Source organism: Marmota flaviventris, chromosome 2 (assembly GCF_047511675.1).
Source record: "Marmota flaviventris isolate mMarFla1 chromosome 2, mMarFla1.hap1, whole genome shotgun sequence".
Taxonomy (NCBI): domain Eukaryota; kingdom Metazoa; phylum Chordata; class Mammalia; order Rodentia; family Sciuridae; genus Marmota; species Marmota flaviventris.
This window is the reverse complement of record NC_092499.1, coordinates 74,009,758-74,031,689: the sequence shown is the minus strand read 5'-3', so window position 1 is coordinate 74,031,689 and position 21,932 is coordinate 74,009,758. Positions and strand designations below refer to the sequence as shown.

At 33.1% G+C, this 21,932-nt stretch overlaps 1 protein-coding gene and 1 pseudogene across 11 annotated transcripts in view; both read left to right on the top strand.

Annotated features, from left to right (window-relative positions):
• The window catches only part of Kiaa0586 (KIAA0586 ortholog), a 133,194-nt gene that overhangs the window by 74,261 nt on the left and 37,001 nt on the right, over nucleotides 1–21,932 (top strand). For 10 of the 11 annotated variants that reach the window (XM_071608002.1, XM_071608001.1, XM_071608000.1 and 7 more), the window contains 7 exons: nucleotides 1,866–2,025; nucleotides 3,362–3,590; nucleotides 4,408–4,661; nucleotides 5,500–5,576; nucleotides 8,861–8,995; nucleotides 11,109–11,286; nucleotides 19,236–19,390. In XM_071608002.1, the coding sequence (XP_071464103.1) occupies nucleotides 1,866–2,025; nucleotides 3,362–3,590; nucleotides 4,408–4,661; nucleotides 5,500–5,576; nucleotides 8,861–8,995; nucleotides 11,109–11,286; nucleotides 19,236–19,390 (1,188 nt within the window). The remainder of the gene's footprint in view (nucleotides 1–1,865; nucleotides 2,026–3,361; nucleotides 3,591–4,407; nucleotides 4,662–5,499; nucleotides 5,577–8,860; nucleotides 8,996–11,108; nucleotides 11,287–19,235; nucleotides 19,391–21,932) is intronic. The other variant, XM_071608007.1, reaches the window with a different exon arrangement.
• On the top strand, nucleotides 1,086–1,208 carry LOC114088289 (U4 spliceosomal RNA; annotated as a pseudogene).

The window sequence follows — 21,932 nt, the reverse complement described above, 5'->3', positions numbered from 1 at the left end:
AAAATCCCATTGGGATTTTTATGAAAATTAATCTAATTTTGATTTAATTTGCAAGCGATTGATGCCTTCATCATACTGTGAGTTCTTAGTTCTCATATAAGGTTTTGTGGCAGATTAAATTAGATGATATATGCAAAGAGCTTAATCTAGTATATAGAACTTGGAATAGTCAAAAATAGTTTATCATCATCATTATCCATTATTATGTCACTAGAATACCTTTAGATCTTGTCATTATGATAAAGTAGCCAATGACATAATATTTGAAAGCAGTATTTTTATGCTATATGTTTATGTAGTCAAGAAGGGGAAAGGCATAATATATTTCGTTCATTCTAAAATGAAAGTTAAGAATATGCCAATTATGGCCAGGAGTAATTGTGCATGCCTGTAATCCAAGCAAGTTGGAAGGCTGAGGCAAGAGGATTGAGAGTTCAAAGCCAGCCTCAACAACTTAGTGAAGCCCTAACCTACTCAGCAAGATCCTGTCTCAAAATAAAGTATAAAAAAGGTGCTGGAGATGTGACTTAGTGGTTAAGTGCCCCTGAGTTCAATCCCTGGTACCCCAAAAAAAAAAAAAAAGTAAGAATAAGAATATGCCTATTATGATGCAATATTATAGAATTTCTCATATGCTTCATTTTAAAATTGTATATTAATTTGCAACTCACAGAATAGAGGCTAATCCTAATTTATAAAGGTTTTTCAGAATGAAAAGAGACAAATAATCTATTTTAAGAATGGGCAAAGAATATGACCAAAGAGTCCACAAATACTGAAGAAATATAAATCATCCATATTCTTGTAAAAAGACTGTCAGCCTCACTGATAATAAGGGAAAAAAATCACTGAAGTTCCATTTTACTGATCAGATTGGCAAAAATCTAAAAGTTTGATAAAGCTATTGTTTGGCAAACCTTGGGGAAATAGACATTCTCGTACCTTCTGGTGGTAGTATGAAATGTACAGTTCTGTAGAGGGAAATTTAGTGAAATAACTATTCAAATAAAAAACACAACTCTTTAATCAAGAACTCTACTTCTGGAGTTTTATTCCATAAATAAATTTATATGACTATGTAATGAAGCTTTGCAAAACAGTAGTATCATAGCCAATGAGATTTATCCAAGGCATGATTATTGCTAATTGAAAACTTTTCCCAATAACCAGCTTTGACAACTTGGAATTGGCAATAAAATAAATAAATAAATAAATATGAAATGACTTAAGTCTAGAGTATTTGATAACTCTGAGGAATAGAACTATGTAAAAAGGACACAGGAAGGAGACTTAATTTTCACTGTCATTCTTTTTTACCTTAATTTTGAGCCATTTGATTATGTATTCAACAAATTAGTATGAAAATGTTCTCTTTTTATTCCCCTAGTAATTTCTATCTCCCTATTATTATTTCTCCCCACCCACTTTTTTAAATCCTTCTGTTCCTTTTTATATACTGTTTCTTTGTGCGAAAGGGCTTGTTTTTTTTTTTTTTTTTTTTGGATATCTTGACAGTTAAAATGCTTCCTTTTTGTTGCGTGGCCTACTCATCAAATTTATAGTTGGTTTTGATCTTCAACTGTATGGATAGTCTTTATCTCTACATTAAAATAGGGTGCCTTAGTTTTCTTGGAAGCCTGTTTCAGAGGCAGGGTTTTTCAATTGTAGAGGCTTTCTGTAGACCAGCCTTATACTGGTAGCTAGATACTTAAGAGCCAGGGTATTTAAGTCTCCTATTTTTTGTTGTTGTTGTTATTTTGCGTCCCCTTCCCCCCCACCCATTTAAATTCAATATAGTCTATGAACGAGCTTGCAGTACTTGGGTGATTATAAACCATTTGTCTTGTTGTACTACTTTATTTTAGGCAAGAGTGTGTACCCCTGTGGCTACTCCACAGCCTACTCCTCCTCGCTCACCTTCATCACCTCCTAAGGACCGGGTGTTAGTGAAAACTCCAGATTCTTCTCCCTGTGATTCAGATCATGATGGGGCTTTTTCTGTAAAAGACGTATTTCCTGAAAAAGGTAGAAACCTTATTTCTATAATTCAGTTTTAATTTTAGCAAGTAGCAATTAAAATTTCATGATGTTTTATTAGATGCTTTATACATACTTGTTGCTTACCAAGTTTTAGTAAATCATTTATCATATAAGAAAAATTAAGGAATTGGTTGCCACTTGTCTGTTTTATATTAAATTACTACAGAGTAGATAATTTATTAAAAAAAGAAATTTATTTTTTTAAAATTTAAATTTTGGGAAGTCCAAAATTGAGATGCTGCATTTGGTGAGGGTTGCTCTTTTTTTTTTGTATCTGGGATTGAACCCAGGGGCACCTAACCATATCCCTAGCCCTTTTTTTCTTTAATTTTTATTTTGTTACAGGGTTTTTCTAAGTTGCTTAGGGTCTTGCTAAATTGCTGAGGCTGGCTTTGAATTTGCAATCCTCCTGCCTCAGCCTCCCAAACTGCTGTGATTATAGGCATATGACAATGCACCTGGCTGGTAAGGTCTTCTTGCTGTATCATACTGACAGAAGGCATTACACAATGGCAAAAGCAGGAGCCTGAGAGCCTTGGTCTCTCTTCTTATTATAAAGCCATTTTAGAAGAATGAATCTTATTAATTATAAAAGTATAGTTTTTACATCATGTGTCTCCCCCTTCGTATCTTCATCTAACCCTAATTAGCCTACTCCAAAATATCCACATCAATTTGTGGATTAAGTTTCTAACACATGAACAAACATTCAAACCAAAGTACCACCTCTTTAAAAAAAAAAAAAAAAAAAAAATATATATATATATATATATATATATATATATATATATATTTTTAGTTGTTGATGGACCTTTGTTTTACTCATTTATATGCAGTGCTGAGAATCGAACCCAGGGCCTCACACATGCTAGGCAAGCGCTCTACCACTAAGCTATAGTCCCAGCCCCAAAATACTACTTTTTTTAGGTGTAGATGGACACAACACAATGCCTTTATTTTTATGTGGTGCTGAGAATCGAACCCGGGTCCCACCCATGCTAGGCAAGCGCTCTACCTCTGAGCCACAATCCTAGCCTGAATTACCATTTCTTAAAGTATATAAAGAAATAGACACTTAGACTATTTTAAGTATATGGTAGTGTTAAAAGTGCCATTTTTTTCTAGTTTTTTTTTATACTTTATTAATTTAGGAATTCTTTTGCTAATGGTCACCACCATCGTCATTGTTTTTACTATTGCCACTATTTGTATCCCAAAATGTTAAGGTATTTGAAGCAACGTATTGTCTTATGGGAGTTGTTGACTGACTTAACTTTTTCTTTCTTTCTTTTTTTTTTTTTTTAAAAAAAAAACTCTGTAGGACATGATATGCCTGCCATGACACTTGTGAATACTCCAGCAATTACCCCTGCTCCTTCGCCTCCTCCAGCAGCTGCAGCTGCTCTTACCCCAACTTTGTCAGAGATTTCCATTGATAAATTGAAGATATCAAGCCCAGAGCTTCCCAAGCCATGGGGGGATGGAGACCTGCCACTGGATGAGGAGAATCCTAACTCTCTATTAGAAGGATTTGTTCACCCAAGGGCTATGTAAGTAAGAATTTATAGTCATCTCTCTGTATTGGAGGGGGACTGGGGACTATTTCTAGGTCCCGTCTCCTCATGCCAAAATTCACACATATTCAAGTCCCTTATATGAAATAGCAAGGTATTTACGTATAATCTACATACATTTTACATCATCTCTAGATTATTACCTAATTCATTGAAAATGCTTTGTACCATGTTGTTATAATGTATTGTTTAGGGAATAATGACACACACAAAAAAGTACAGACTCAAATATTTTGAAAAAATATTTTCAGTCTGTGGTTGGGTGACTCCTGGACATGGAACCTGTGGATATGGAGGGCTGACTGGATTCATTCTTAGTAACTGTATACTCCCACTTACGTTTCACTTGTATGACCCAGTGAAACATAGAGGTGATGAAGAGCTTTATAAACCTCGTTATACTTGGAAGATGTTTTATAAGTTTTAAGTTTTTAAAATTATAAATTTACTTATATCTTCACCTCTTTTTTAAAGTGTTGGAAACAGACTTTAATAAAAGTATCTGTCTGATAATAAAATAGAAAATGATTTCTCTCTAGTATGGACCATCATTTACTATGATCACTTAACTTATGTTGTTATTTATCCCATGTAGATTTGTTTTTTGACTAGAAGGGGTTTCAAGATGGCCAATGACTAAAGCATAAAAACAATTTTAGAAGAATGAATCTTATTAATTATAAAAGTATAGTTTATAGAAATACTATGCTAAAGGAGAATCTGTTTTTTATATAAAAATGAATATAGGCCTTCAGTGACCTAATAAATTCAAAATATGTCCTTATCTTCTTAGTGTAATGTCTGTAGCTAAAGATGAAGAACGTGAGAGTATGGATTTCCCTGCCCAGCCTGCGCCTCCAGAGCCAGTTCCCCTTACACCATTTCCTGCAGGCACCAAGGCTCCTTCTCCCTTACAGATGCCAAGTTCTGGTTCCTCAACACTGGAGAGCACTTTGAGCATTACTGTCACTGAAACAGAAACTTTAGATAGACCCATCTCTGAAGGAGAGGTTTTATTTAGCTGTGGTCAAAAATTGGCTCCCAAGAGTAAGTTCCTGTATTAAATGATTTCATTGGTAGATTGTGATAAGTCCCTTAGTAAAACTTTGCTTTTTAAAGTGTTTTTACTTAATTTTCAATATTTAGCATAGTATACTAGAAAGAATAGTTTCTCTATATAAGTAACTTCTGGATTTTAATTTTAGAAAATAAAACTTCCTTATAATCTTACTCTCTAGAACTAATATCCTTCCAGTATACTTTTGTTTGTGCATATATAGACACCTAAATACATACATGTGTATGTGCATTTACCTTTAAAATGGGATGAAACTATGCATATTATTCTGAAACCTGAATTTTTAACTTAATAATGATACACTGTAGGCATTTTACAGTATCAACACACATAGGTCTCTGTCAGTTTTTTAAGTGGTTGTTCAGTCTATTTAAATTGTGTCTTAGTGGAGTGCACTTAAATTGTTTTCAATGTTTCCAGACTGTGCACAACTCTTTAATGACCATCCTTAATGTGTGTGTTTGTGTTTCTTTGTGCACTAATGTAATAATTTCCATAGATTACATGACTAGAAATGGAATTGCTGAGTCAGGGTAGATACCTTTAAAATAGTAATACATCAACAACACAAAAAGATTCATCTCTGGAAAAATTAATCTACTTTAATTTTAATCAGCTTTTAATTATACTAATATATAGGAGAGTCTATTTCTCAATTTCATATCTGTAGTGCTACTTAACAGTTCTGTTAAATTTCTGACAAACTTGCAGGTGAAACAGCAATCTTATCTTTGTTTTCAATTGCATTGTTTAAAAAACTGATGTTCATGTCTTCTTTTTTCTAACCTGTTACATCTTAATTTCTAGTTTTAGGAGCTGGAGAAATATATCTGACACACCTAAATGATAGCTTATCTAGCACTTTGCAAGATGCTCTTGAAATGGTAAGGAATGTTTATAACATTGAATTCTGACAGGAAGAATATCTTGATGAACTTGTTGCAACTGATTAGATTTTTTCTCAATTATTTGAGTTATAGGCACACAATTTAGTAAAATCTTATCCATGAAGGAATGTAGGGTTTTTGTACATTTTATTATGTAACATTATCATAATTGTGAGACTGAAAAGTTGTTTTTAACCTCTGTGGCCCCAGTAGTTAAAAAATATACAGTTAATATAATTAGGTAATAAAATCTATCTCAATGCAAAGTGTCACCTAGATGTGTTGTCTTTACAATATTTATAATATTTTCTGAAAAATCTTACCTATTTCAATCAACTCTCTTATAATACATTTGTTTTTTCCTTAATCGTGATTATAATTATTTGTGCTGACAAATATGTAAATTTAATGACACAAAAAGAAAAACTAAAATAGGATCTAGGGATACTAATTCTTCCTAGTCATTATCTAGCTCTAAAAAAGGAAAAATTAACATTTTAAAATGTCATAATACATGCTGGGCGTGGTGGTGCACGCCTGTAATCCCAGTGGCTTGAGAGGCTGAGACAGAATTGCAAGCTCAAAGCCAGCTTTAGCAACTGTGAGGCACTAAGCAACTCAGTGAGACCCTGTCTCTAAACTAAAAAAATAGGGCTGGGATGTGGCTCTGTGGTCAAGGGCCCCTGAGTTCAGTCCCTGGTACCAAAAAAACCCAAAACAACAACAACAAAAAACAGTCATAGCGTACACACACACACACATACACACACACACACACAGGTCTATGTCTTTTTGGGGGGAAGGGGTACTGGGGATAGAATTTAGGGGCATTTGATCACTGAGCCACATCCCCAGCCCTATTTTGTATTTTATTTAGAGACAGAGTCTCACTGAGTTGCTTAGTTGATTTTGCTGAGGCTGACTTTGAACCCGAAATCCTCTCGCCTTAGCCTCCCAAGCCACTGGGATTACAGGCATGCACCACCATGCCCAGTCCCTATGTCATTTTTTAAAGTATTGTAGTCTATTTAAACAATGCCTTGGTAAAGGGATTATTTATATATTTTTACATAAATAAAATATATAAATACGAAATAATATTGGAAATTTTCTTTTTGAAGAAACTGTTAAAAATGGAAATAATTACTTTTTATGTATTTTCAAATCACCTAAGCAAAGAAAGGTAATTATATTTACCATATTTTTTGCTAAGCATTGTTATTATTACTGATGTGTTTACAAGATATAATTTCACAAAGGAGTAAGGAAATAATTAAGAAAATTTTTGATAAGATTTTATTTGAGATCTGGGGGTATATCTCAGTTGGTAGACTGCGTGCCTTGCAAGCACAAGGCCCTGTGTTCAATCCTCAGTATCACACACAAAAAAAGGATTTTATTTGAAAATTATTTTTTTAGGAATGATTGGGGTGGGCAGTTCTGGGGATTGAACCCAAGGGTGCTCTACGCACTGAGCAACTTCCCCAGCCTTTATTTTTATTTTTATTTTTTTAATGTTTATTTTTTAGTTTTAGGTGGATACAATATCTTTATTTTATTTTTATGTGGTGCTGAGAATTGAACCCAGTGCCCCACGCATGCCAGGCGAGCGCACCACCACTTGAGCCACAACCCCAGCCCCTTTCTTTAAAATTTTTGATTTTGAGAAATGATCTCACTATGTTTCTGAGTCTGACCTTAAACTTTTTTTTTTTTTAGTTGTAGATAGACACAATATCTTTATTTTATTTATTTATTTTTATGTGGTGCTGAGAATAGAACCCCGTGCCTCACATGTGTGAGGCAGGCACTCTACCACTGATCTACAACCCTAGCCCCTGGCCTCAAACTTTTGAGTCCTCCTTCCTCAGCTTCTTGAGTTGCTGAGATTACAGGTGTGTGCCCCTGCACCCAGCTAGGAGTGACTATTTAATACAAGTAATTGAGTCCATTGTAGAGACAGTGTAATCACTTTTATAAAACAATACAGGAAGAAGGCATAAATGAGATATCTTTATTTTCTGAGGAGCTTTATCTGGCCTACTAATATGCCATTATAGCATTTTTATCCATTCTTAGCCAATGTATATTTAAAGTTCTATAAAGTAAATAGTTAACTGAACCAGGACTAAATTGTAACTTCTTTCTTCTTCTACATTTGAAACTGATTTCTAATTTTGATATTTTTACTATACCGAAATGATATGCTACAAATTCATAATAAAATCAAATGCAAAGGAATAATCTGGAAAAATCCAGAATAATTTGAAGTCATGTACCATTAGACATTTATCCATATAAAACTGGAAGATATGCATTTATAATCCAGAATTAACTTCATTTCACTAAAAGGAACTAAATAAATGACTTTTAATGAATGTAAAATCAGAGATTTATACCTGTATTTATGAGGGAATCCAGTTTGTCTGAATCTGAGGCCCACCTGTCCCTCATTTGGGAACAGGTCTGCTTTGAAGTACAGTGAAGTATCAAAGGCAGGATGTCAGTGCGGGTTTCAATACCTGCTCTCTAGCTGAGGCAGATGTCGGCACAAAGGCAAAAGGACATTGAAGGTCTCTGAATTCTGTTGCATGTTCTGCAATTTTCCATTTTTGCCTTAGGTCTAAGTTGCAGCATTACTCCAGTGCTTTGTCCTCATTGCCTCAGTGGGGCATTGCTTTGTGCACTGAATAAAGGTGAAGCAGGAAACCACGTGAGCAAACATATATAAGACATTGTGAATCCTTGTGGTTTTGACACAGAGGTCCGATTTTCATGTTTTTACAATAAGTCTCCAGTTTGTTACCAAATTATAGTGTTGTTTGTTTGAAGCAAACGTGTTTTATTGTAGTCAGGTGGAAATAAGAATTAAATGAGGGGCTGGGGTTGTGGCTCAATAGTAGAGTGCTTGCCTAGCACTGTGAGGCATTGGGTTCAAATCTCAGTACCACATAAAAATAAATTAATAAAATAAAGGTATTGTGTCCATCATTTTAAAAAATATTTTTATTAGTTATTGATGGATCTTTATTTGTTTATATGTGGTGCTGAGAATCGAACCCAGTGCCTTTACACATACTAGGCAGTGCTGTACCACAGAGCCACAACCTAGCCCCCCAAAAATATTTTTTAAAAAAGAATTAAATGAAAATAAAGAGTTTATCTTCTTTTCCAAAAAGTATTGATGTAATTTGATAGCTAAGTTTTTGTTATTCATAATTGAGAAAAATGCAGTTTGATAAAGTTTTTTGATGTGTTAATTGTGTTTATGTTTCTTTCAGGAAGATGATCCTCCCAGTGAAGGACAGGTGATTAGAATGCCCCATAAAAAGCTTCATGCAGATGCAATTCTTTCTCTCCTTACTAAACAAAATCAAGAATTATTAGTTTCACAGCAATCAGTCTATCACTCAGAGGTATTATCTAATCTTAATTATTTCTTGGTTAGCTACAAATCGGGAAAAAATAAAAATATTCCCACTTTTAATTAAGGCATGTTAATATTTCAGTTATTCAAAAGTTAGTGTTATAGGAACTTTAACCTAAAGTCATAGAACATAGGATTTTATAACTGGAGAGAATTTAGAACATCTTTTCTACTCCTTTTGTTCTATAGTTGAAAAAACTGAAGCTCTTTAAAATGATTTATGTATCACTCCTTCATTCTGTGACCTTTACTGAGCATCTACTATATGCCACACATAGCCTTGAAATAGATAAAGATGAATGGTGCATGACCTTTACCTTTAAGCAGTAACATGGCTACTGTGAAATATTTCTAATTAGTTTCTGAAGAAAATGTCTGCCATTATTCCAAATATTGCCCAAGAGTCTCCAAGGGATATATTCCTCACAAATTAATATTTTTCAACTTAAAGGATGTTGAGGCACTTAGTATTCCTAAAGAGGAGTCAGGTTAAGGGAATGGAGGATATACAGATGTTTTGAATAAAATTTCGGAAAATTGTAGAGAATCTGAATGTTAAATTTATAGGTTTAGATTTTATTTCATAGTCAATAGAATCATCAAAGATGTTGGTTGAAATTAAGCCCCTTTAAAATAAGAAACATGCATTTGGGGATATAGTTCAGTAGTAGAGTGCTTGCCATTTGCCTAGCTTGGGTGAGACCCTGGGTTTCATTCTTAGCACCACACACACACACCAAAAAAAAAGCAAGAAAGAGAATCCTGGGAGCATTTTGATGCTGGAATTCCTATTCTATTCTTGATTATTAAATTCATTAGATTATCTGTAAGTTACAAAATGTACTAGTGTATTAATTTTTAATACAGAATATGATATATAACTTTTAATACGGAAAAAATACATCAATCTTTTTTAGCTTTCCATTTACTTCATATATATGACAAGCGTGTCATATATATGAAGTAAATATATATGTCATATATATGAAGTAAACTTTTTTTATTTGTTTGTTTTTGGGTACCAGGGATTGAACTTGCTTAACCACCAAGCCACGTCCCCAGCCCTTCCTTTTTTATATTTTATTAGTGACAGGGTCTCACTAAGTTGCTTAGGGCTTCACTAAGTGGCTGAGACTGGGTTTGAACTTGCAATTTTCTTGCCTCAGCCTCCTGAGTCACTAGGATTACAGGTGTGTGCCACCACAACTGGCTTCACATTTGTACTTTTTTTATTTTCGTACTTTCATAGGGCAAAGAACTTTATTAAATATGGTTTAAATAGTCTTAAATCTGTGTACTTACAAAACCCATAATTATTTATATATAGATAATCTATATACTACTTAAAAGATATTGTTTTCCTCATTAGTTGTTTAATTATAAAGTTCACACTAACAGCTTTAGAGAATTCTGTTTTATGAAGAATGAGAGAGATATTTTCTATGGTTCAAATGTTAAGTTGTATGAACAATGTACAATGTGTGGCAGTACTTATTGTTTTAAATTATAATAGAATTTTTCTTATATTTTATTGCTATTTAATTATAAGTTGAAAAACATAATGATTAACCTTATAAAACAAGGTATTCAGGGCTGGGGTCATGGCTGAGCCGTAGAGTACTTGCCTAGCATGTGTGAGGCGCTGGGTTCAGTTCTCAGCACCCACATAAAAATAAATAAAATAAAGATATTATGTCCAACTACAACTAAAATAAATATTTAGAAAAAATAAGGTATTCAGGAGCTGAGGTTTTTGCCTGTGGTAGAATGCTTGCCTAGCATGCATGAGGCACTGGGTTTGATCCCCAGCACCACATAAAAATGAAAAACAAATAAAATAAAGGTATTGTGTCCATCTACAACTAATATATGTGTGTGTGTGTGTGTGTATAAAATAAGGTATTCAAAACAAAGCCTACTACTGTATGTTTTACTAAACTACCTTTTAAAATTTATTTTCCATGTAATGTATATGTGGCATAGGAATCATTTTCTAATGTACCTTCCAAGCAAGTGAGTAGTATGGATCATGATATTTATCAGATATTTGCTGTTTTGATTTGATTTTAATATTATGGTTTTAACAGTTGTTTCTTTTGAAGGACTTGGAACACAGTGTCGGTGAACTCAGTGAAGGACAAAGGCCCAAGCTGACAGCAGCAGCAGAAAAGGTCCTGAAGGGACAGTCTCTGTTTATGCAACAGCCTGTTGCTAACGCAGAGTCTGTGGATCAGCCATGTGATCCAAAGCCATTTTTTCAGCAATTTGACACAGTTTCAGGTATATAGCAAAATGTTGTTTCTTGTTGGATCATCTAATAAAATATTCAGTTTCTATCCTATTCAATTTTCTTTGAACTCTTTCCATGCTGAATGCTATATTCTGTTTTGTATTATAATCTATAGAACTGTTCCAAAAATCTGAATTGAGAAAAGTATAATTATTTTCAGATGAAGCCTTGAAAATTTTTTTTGTTAAAGGTAATAACTTTTCTATGGGATATAGAGCAAGGTTTTCCCAAATGTGATTCATGTATCAGTGTTGGTACATGCACTGTTGGGTGGCACATGAGTTAATTTTGGTAATATATGTGCATTTAAATTATGCATTTATTTTAATATATACTAGAAAAATATAACTAGCCCATCAAAACTGACATAATACATATCACTTAGGACAGGTTCAATTAGATAATACTGCAAAAATTAACTGCGATTTTCAGATCAGGAGTCAGTGTACACAGGATCAGCTTTAACACTTTCTGCTTTAACACTTTGGAAATAAGGCTAAAATAGAATATTTTTTTTTATTGGTTGTTCAAAACTTTACAAAGCTCATGATATATTAAAATAGAATATTGATCACTAGCATAGAGAGTTAATTCTCATTATCTGTGGTAGTTATATTCTATAGTAGCCACGAACATTACTATCAGATAGTGAATATTCTCCTAGGAGAAATTTAGGCTTAGATTCCTGTAAACCTCTCACCACAACATTGTCAGTTGATCAGTATATAATCTGGTTTCTCTATGAAGCCATCTTATTTAATGTATGTGTGTGTGTGTGTGTGTGTGTGTATACATATGTACTTAAATATATAGAGGGGTGTCTTTTTTTTTTTTTTCTGTAGTACTGGGTATTGAACCCAGTACTACAAAAAAATACTCCTGATACTAGGCAAGCACTTTACCACTGAATTATATTCCCAGTTCTAATATATATTGCTGATTGACTAATATCGAACTCACAACCAACAGCATTATAACTCATGCTCGAAGCATGCTTATCTAGCACATGTATTTTTTCCACAAAGCGGATCAGAGCCTTTTTATGCTGAGGAACACTAGACAGTATTTTAGTATTTTTAAAATGGCCAGGCGACCATTTTAAGCAGAAAAATTGTACACACACACACACACACACAAAGTCACTTGTTTATAGTATAAAAGATGAAATAAGAATGCAAAATCTCTGTTCACTTTCATCTGGGTGAGTGCGTGCTGTGTGATTTTCCTCCTGCACATGTCCATAAATGACCACCATAGGTACTATGAATATTAATCTTGGAGATACAAATAAATTTTAGTGAGTAAATTTGCAAATGAGGCTTGACTATATTCTTATTACTTTTTTTTCTATGCCTATTGCTGCATTCTCATAAGCAAAAAGAAATGTCTTTTGCTATGCAGATTTTCCAGAAATCAGAAAAGGAAATGGCTGAGGTTATAAAAACACAGGTATAAAAATTACATATAAGAGGTTGTGAGGGGAATGGGAAAATAAACAAGGAGAGAAATGAATTACAGTAGATGGGGTAGAGAGAGAAGATGGGAGGGGAGGGGAGGGGGGATAGTAGAGGATAGGAAAGGTAGCAGAATACAACAGTTACTAATAGGGCATTATGTAAAAATGTGGATGTGTAACCGATGTGATTCTGCAATCTGTATTTGGGGTAAAATTGGGAGTTCATAACCAACTTGAATTTAATGTATGAAATATGCTATGTCAAGAGCTTTGTAATGTTTTGAACAACCAATACAAAAAAAAACCCCACAGGTATAGAGAATTTATAGTGTTAGTTTTATATTGAGTGAACATCTTATATTATTCAGAATTGAAAGTTAAGACTGAATTTTCCATGGGAATAAATGTAAAAATTGGCATTAGTTCTCATTTTGTGCATATGCAAGGAAAGAGAGAGCTCGCTGAGAAAAGAAGATGGAATAAGATGCTTTATATTCTTTCAAATAAGTTTATTTCAAATAGCATAAAATGTGGTTTTATTTATATTGTAATTGTGCAGATTGCAATTAAACAGGATTGACACTAGATGGCTCTCGCAGATCAATTTAGAGCTGCTGAGTACTTGAGAAGAGCTAGGTTCCTGTTAAATTATTATAGAACAAAATCCATGACGATGTAGCCCATCTAGTCCTTTATATCTCTGGTAGCACTCAGAAGATTACCTATAAGTACAGTTTATGTTTAATAGTAGATATATTTGTAATATTTGTTTGATTTAATTGGAAAAATACTAGGTAATGTGGCACGATTGAGCATATACATATATATGCTTATACACACACATATATATGGCAGTGTAGCAAAGTGGCTTAGAGTTTGGCATTTTAGAATTTCATATGGACAGAATTATAAGTAAATGAATGACATAATTTTATTATGGCCTTTTATTTAGCAAGATCATCAGAGGTGCAGTGTGAAGGTTGGATTTGGAAGGGTTAAGACTGGAGACAAGGAGCCTGATTAAATGACTGTTAATGTAAGCCTGGGGAGACATTATTCAGCAGTGAGGTTATATGAAAAGGGAGATTTGAGAGATAATTAAGGAGGATGGAAAAAGCTTAATTTGAATTTGAAAGGTGCAAAAGATATGGAATGTTTAAGAAATACCCAAGTTTCAGACCAAAATGCTTGACTTGGTGGTGATCCCGTTCATCTTAAGAGTGGAAACATGGAGGAGGGACAGACTCAGGGCGAAATTGGATGGTGGGGTTTTATACATGTTGGATTTGAAGTGCCTTCAGGTTTTATACTAGTGAAATAATCTATTAGACAAACCAGGCAAAAAACTGTTGCGAGCACTGGTAATTTCAGGTGAACTTAGTTTTCTGAGTTTAGTGTTTTCTGAAAGTCTGTATTGGTTCGTTTCTCAGTATAATAAGGTCCTTAGGAAAGTGGGGATTTCAAATTATTGTACATTATGTTGACTTCAATGAAGTAATACTTTAAGTATCACTCGTACAAAGGTCTGACTTGCATCGTATGAAAAGTCATCCACACTTTTTTTTAAAAAATTTTTTTATCAGTTGCTCAAAACATTACAAAGTCATCCACACTTAATGAACATACTTTTTAGAAGTGACACAGCAAATTCAGCATTGTTATGCTGTCATGGAATTCTTTCCTGACCCCTTATTCCTGGTTTAGATACCTGTCATAGGTACTCTGAGTAATCCTCTAACGTTGGCTAGTGTCACTTTTATGCTGTTTGTAACCTCACATAAAGATAGTAACTATCTTGTTTACTATTGTATCCCTGTCATCTAGCAAGGTACAGAGTACATGGTACATAGTAAATATCTGTTAATTGATAGGTGTTATATAATTTGAAAGGTATTATGTACTTTTTGGGTGCCCTCCATACCCTCTCCCCACAATTTTCTCAAACTTTCTCATGTTCTGCCTTATCCTAAGTGATCCATGTTAAGATCTGGTATGTAACTTTGCTGGTTTTTTCCTTACACACATAATTATGTATGCACATATGTGCACATGCACCTACAAACAATACATATAGCCAGTATTTTTCACTTGCCTGCATTTTGTTTACCCCAGGAAACCCTATAGATTACTCCAGGTCAGTTGTTATAATTAAACTCGATGATTATATAAAATTCCAGGATGTAGATTTCAAGTAATTTATTTAGTATTTCTCTGTTGATTAATATTTACTTTATTACTATTTTCCTCTGCTATTAACAATTCTAGAATAAATGTCCACAAACACTTATATAGTAAGTTGTTGCATTTTATACTGATAGAATAGCTTCCAAAAGTAATTACTGGATCCAAGGGCAAATATAGTTTTAATTTAAAAATAGGGGCTAGGGTTGTAGCTCAGTGGTAGAGCACAAGAATTACGTGTATGGGGCACTGGGTTCAATCTTCAGCACCACATAAAAATAAATGAAGGTATTGTGTCTATCTAAAACTAAAGAAAAGTTTTTAAAAAGTTAAAAACAAATAATGCCAAGTTGCTTTCTTAAAAGTTAAAGCCAATTTACTTTTATAGGCAATTTATTAGAGCCTTTTCCCTGAATTCCCTCCTGAAATTGTGTTTGTAACTTTTGTCATTTGACAGATAAAAACATGTATCTGACTACTGGCGAGTCATTTGTATTTACTCTTTTTTTTTTTTTTTTAAAGAGAGAGAGAGAGAGTTTTTTAATATTTGATTTTTAGTTTTTGGTGGACACAACATCTTTATTTTATTTTTATGTGGTGCTGAGGATCAAACCCAGCGCCCCGCGCATGTCAGGCAAGTGCACTACTGCTTGAGCCACATCCCCAGCCCATCTTTTTTTTTTTTATTAAAGCATTTTTTAGTTGTAGATGGACACAATACCTTTATTTATTTATTTTTTTATGTGGTGCTGAGGATCTAACCTAGTGCCTCATACATGCTGGGCAAGCGATCTACCATAAGCCACAACCCCTGTATTTACTCTTATTAAGTTCTTTTCCCATTTGTTAAGTTCTAAATTTTCCTAGTAACTTTTAAATCTGTTTCTATTATCTGTATTACAGATATCTTTTTCCAGGTTTATATTTTGTTCATTGACATTGTTTATGATTTTTTTTTGCCATATAATAAAATTTTTTATACAACTGATATGTCTATCTTTTATGCAGTTCAAATATCCCTTACCTTAAATGCTTGAGATCAGAAGTGTTTTGGATTTCAGATTTTTTTCCAAATTTCAGAATACTTGCATTTATATAATGAGATATCTTGAGGATAGGACCCAGTCTAAATACACAATTTATATTTCATACATACCTCATATACATAGCCTGAAGATAATTTTGTGCAATATTTTCAGTGCATTTTTTTTTCATTTCTTTTCCCCATGGTGTTGGGGATGGAACCCAGAGCTTCATGCATGCTAGCTTCACCCCTAGCCCTTTTCATTTTATTTTGAGACAGGATCTTGCTAAATTGCCCAGGATGGTCCTAAACTTGCAGTCCTCCTGCTCAGCCTCCTAACCTTGAATTTGTAATTCTCCTGGGCCTTGCCTGACCTTAGAAGCATTTTCATTTTGACTGAAACCTGTCACATGAGGTCAGGTGTAGAAATTCCATTTGTTGTGTCATGTTGGTGCTTAAGAAGTATGAGATTTTGGAGCACTTTAGATTTCAGATATTCTGGATTAGGGATGCCAGCCTATACTTTGTTTTTATAGTTTAGTTAGGTTTCTGCTAACACAAGCTTATACCTGCAGTTTTTTAGGTTTTTGTATGTGCAGTATTTAATTATTAAGTATATATTTATGTTAAAGTTTATCTGGAATTTGTTTTGTAAATGTTATAAAATAGAAATCCAATTGGAGCTGGGCACAGTGGCACACACCTGTAATCTCAGAGGCTCAGGAGGCTGAGGCAGGAGTATCGTAAGTTCAGAGCCAGCCTCAGCAACTTAACAAGGGCCTAAGCAGCTTAGTGAGACCTTGTCTGGGGATGTAGCTCAGTGATTAAGAGCCCCTGGGTTCAATTCCTGGTATTAAAAAAATAAAGAAAGAAAGAAAGAAAAATCTAGTTTGATTTTTTTTTTTTTTCAGATAAATAGCCATTTGTATCAGCATCAATTATTTGAGCTATCTTTTTCTAACTGAATTGAAATATCAGTTTGCTATTAAATTCTCATAAATATAAGGGTATTTTTCTGGATTATTCACTGTAAGAATTCAAGATTATTTATGATCTAAACCATTGATTAAACTCTTTTGACTTTATGGTATATTTTATTATCCGATAAGGCAGGTCTTCCATTTTTTTTTTCATTTTCATACTTTTCTTGACAATTTCCAGATACTTATTTTTCCATGTAAATTCAAAAGAATTTTATCCAGCCAAAAATTACCCAAATTTGGAATTAAACTAACTTATGTTTTAGAAGTACTGACAATTTAGTATATCTTACTATTTGTTCAGATCTTTTTCTAATTTTCTGAGATTTATTTTAAATTTTTCAATAATAGATTTTGCCCTTCAATAAGATTTCATAAATTTTCCTCATATGGATTCTGTGCCTTTTAAAATTTTAGCCTTTATTTTTTTATAATTTAAATATTTTGTAATTATATTTTATTCTTGGTTGTTTTATAATTTAATAATTATTTTATAGTTTTTGTTCTATAGTAAGGAATTTTTTTTTCAATTTCTAAATACTTACGGGTATAATAAAAATAAAAACTAATCATTTTTGGATGTTTACCTAGTACCGGTTATGTTACCAAGTTCTTTTATGAATTTTAATAGAGTTCTTTTTCCTCACTAGAGTTTCTAGGTATATGCCATATTGTCAGCAAATAAGTTTTTAATGTCTTCTCCTTCAACATTATATGTACTAATTCTTCTCAGTTTCTTTGACAATCATAGGAAAATGTTAGACAAGTGACATAGGAATAGAAAAAGATGTGTCAGAATGTAAAGAAGCAAATATAAGGCCAGGAACATTGGTTATTCTAAGTTATGGTATTATTATCATTATTTAAATTAATCTTATACTAGAGAATAAAATGAGGTCATAGTTTTCATGAGTTGTTTTGTATGAATTAATACTATAAAACTCAACAGACACATTTTACATTTACTCAAATTCTCCTTTAAAATCTTGATTAACATAAAAGATCAGAGTATGATTATTTTCTATACTTAGGAAATTGTCACTTGTGTAATTCCAATTTGTCTTTAAGTGGAAAATATTTATTGTGTCTTTAATGTATTATTTCATTTAAAACAATTTAGTTTATGTGTGACTTTTCAAGTCTATTTCTGTCGGTTAAAATGAGGTATATTAGGGCTGGGGATGTGGCTCAAGCGGTAGCGCGCTCGCCTGGCGTGCGTGCAGCCCGGGTTCGATCCTCAGCACCACATACAAACAAAGATGTTGTGTCCGCTGAAAAACTAAAAAACGTAAATATTAAAAAAAATTCTCTCTCTCTCTCTTTAAAAAAAATGAGGTATATTAAACGTTGCAGTATTTAAAAGGTGGCTATTAATTAGAAAAAATGAAAGTTTCTTAGAAATATTTTAGGAAGAACATGAAATAAAGAGCAGTGATTAGAAGTTGGAAGATGTAGGTTTTAATTCCTCTGTGCCTCTTGCTAGCTTTCTGAGTTTTAGACTTCAATAAACTTTAGTTTTATCAGTGAAAGACAGCTTTATCAGTGAAAGACAGTCTCTGGCCTGCCTATCTTACAGAATGATTGTGAAGTTCAAATTAAATGAAATAATGTATATGAAGTATAAAGTGCAATACAAGTTTATAATGATATTATTATCAGACTCTGCTCTTTATTTTCTTCTTTTTATCATTTTGATTGAGATGCTATTTAGATGAGAAAAAGGAGCTTGATAATTTGTAGAAAAATATAACCTTTTTCTAGACAAGAAATTGCCTTTTGTCTTTCAAGCACATGGAGAAAAATCATTTTCAGAATTTGAAAACAAAATTTCTATAAAATTTATTAAAATGGAGGAGAAGGAACATCTATCAAGCTGTAGGCAGATAGAAAAACTATTACTTTTGTATGTTAGTAGATTAACATTTATTGAAAAAAGGGGTATTGCCCTTTGCTTTAAGATTACATTTTAGATAGAAAATACTATATTAACTCTTAGTGATAGAAAGGTAAGAAGGAATATTAGAAATTGGTATGTGAGGAGAGGAGTAGGAGGAACTGCATGGGTGACTTATTAATTGGAACCTTACTTAGACTATTCCATGCATTTGTTTGAACATAGGTATTTTTTGCATTGTCTTTGAGTTTTGGTTTTACCCTTGATAACCAGGTGGTTTTGGTTGAAGTACACTGCTATTTCTAATTCAGTAGGTAAGAAATATTGGTAGTTTTAGTCAATCACTTGTTCTTTTTCTAAGATAAATTTGACTTTTAATTTTTGTTTTACATGTTCGGTAATAGGTGGTATTTATGAAGATTCATGTGCTAGTCATGGTCCAATGAGTTTGGGAGAGCTGGAGTTGCAGCCAAATACTAACCTCGTCCTTCCCACAACACTTTTGACAACACAAAAAAATGATGTTAATTTACAGGAGGCAGCTGAAGATTTTTCTCAGGTACCAAATTAAGAATATTTTTTTATTTAAAATGAGAATTGTGACAATATTATCTTTGCATGGTATACTGTCAAAAACAATCTCTGTAGTCAGTTGGGTTCAAATCATGCCTCTCTTATTTGCTAACTCAAGCCTGCATATAAATCTTAGCTCAGCCAAAATCTAGCTGTGCCCTTGAACACATTACTTAGCCTGTTCTAAGTCTAAATTTTCTTATCTTTAAGTTAAAGATTAAAAATAATAGATATAGAAATGTGACATCTAGTTAGGTAGCTATTATCACTCACATTCCTGTATCTCCATACCTAGTTCAGTAATTTGTACATAGTGGGTACTCTATAGATGTTTATTTCATGAAAATTTGCAAAATATATTTCATGAAAAAATATGAAATTTCATAATAATCGAAGCCAGTGTTCCTTGAAATTGTGTGTGCTGAAAAAAAAGGCTACCTTCTCTAAGACAGTAATCCATAAAAGCTCATGTTATTAAATACAGTTTTGAATTCATGTATTGGCAGTTTATTTCTTATTGTGGATTAATTTATATCAGCAAATATTCATTGCATGTTATTTGAGCAGTATTTCATTGTGTTAAGGAAGAAAATTTAAAAAATAAATTATTTATAGAACATACCATTATATAGGGTTCAGTATTGCTTACATGTGACCAAGCAAGGATCAGGAAAAACTTGTTAATTATGAATAAATGTCTGTTAATAACTTATGTATAAAGGAAAAATTTTGTGATCATTATTAAGGAAAAAATAGATATGTACCCAAAGCACTATCCATGAAAAAGCAAATTAAAAAATTGGTCTTATCAAAATTAAGAACTTCTGCTCCTCCAAACACAGTATTAGGAGACTGAAAAGACAGACCACAGAAGGAGAGGAAGTATTTGCAGAGCATTTATCTTCTAAAAGATTTATATAAGAGTACATAAGAAACTCAATGTATAAGGAACTCACAGAACTGAATATTAAGAAAACAAACAATTCAACTAAAAAATAGACAAGATTTGGACAGATACTTTATCTAAAGAAGATAGATAAATGGCAAATAAGCACATAAAAAGATTCTCAAACTGAGTGTGGTGGTGTATGCTTGTAATCCCAGTGGCTTGGGCGGCTGAGACAGGAGGATTGCCAGTTCAAAGCCAGCCTCAGCAACTTAGCAAAGTCCTAAGCAACTCAGTGAAACCCTGTCTCTAAAGAAAATATTTTAAAAGACTGGGATGTAGCTCAGTGGTTAAGAGCCCCTGGGTTCAATCCTTGATACAAAAAAAAAAAAGATTCTCAATATTGTTAGTAATTAGGAAAATGCAAACCACAATGAGATACCACTGTGCACACTCAATAGAAATCTAACACTTAAAAGACTATCATGTGAACCAGGCATGGTTGTGCATACCAGTAATCCCAGCTACTCAGGATGCTGAGACAGAAGAATAGAAAGTTCTAAGCCAGCTTCAGCAAATTAGTGAGACCGTTAGCAATTTAGTAGGATACTGTCTCAAAAAATAAATTAAAAAGTTCTAGGAATATAGCTTAGAGGTAAAGCACCCCTAGGTTCACTCCCCAGTACCCACCCCCAAAAAGAATCACTGCATTATTTTATATATCAATAGTTCATTTTATTTTTATTTTCTTGCTGACTATTACATTGTACAGAATATAACACAATTTATCCATTAGCATTTGATAGACATTGGTGTTAGACTGGGAAACCCAGGGGTGCTTAACCACTGCACCCCATCCCCAGTCCTTTTAAAAATTTTTAATTTTGAGACGGCTTCCTACTAAGTTACTTAGGGCTTTGCTGAGTTGCTGAGACTGGCTTTGAACTTGTAATCCTCCTGCCTCAGTCTCCTGAGTCCCTGGGATTAACAGTGTGTGCCATCATAGGTGGCTCTGTGGTTGATGCTTGCAAAAATTATGTTGAGTTTAAAAAACCAATCCCCCATAATAATTATGTTATACAATTTTATTTATATAAAATTCTAGAAAATTCAAACTACTCTGTAGTAATAGAAAGTATTTCAGTTTTTGCCTTGGGTGGTGAGAAGTAGAGGTGGACAGGGCAAATGGGAATGAATAAATACAAAGGGGTATTAGAAAATTTGAGATTGATGAATGTGGTCATTATATTATCTTGGTTGTGGTGATGGTTTCATGGAATGGGTACATACATACATACATACATATATGCTAGAACTTAGTAAGTTGTTCATTTTAAATATATGCAGTTTATTGTCTATTACTTACACCTCAAAAAAGCTGTTTAAAAAGAAAGATTGCTTGCCTCTAACTATTGGTCTATTTTACAGTAAGACCATGAAGTGTTACCAGAAGAGTAGACCTCAAAAAATTCCTTCATTAAATGTCTTTACCTAAGATTTCTTAGTACTGTTAACAGCAGCACACTTATTTATAGTACTTACTTAGCCAGATTCTGTCATAAATTCTTTATGTGTTTTAACTCATTTAATCCTTATAACAAAGTAATGAGAGGTAGTTGTTATCTTCCTGTTATGAATGAGG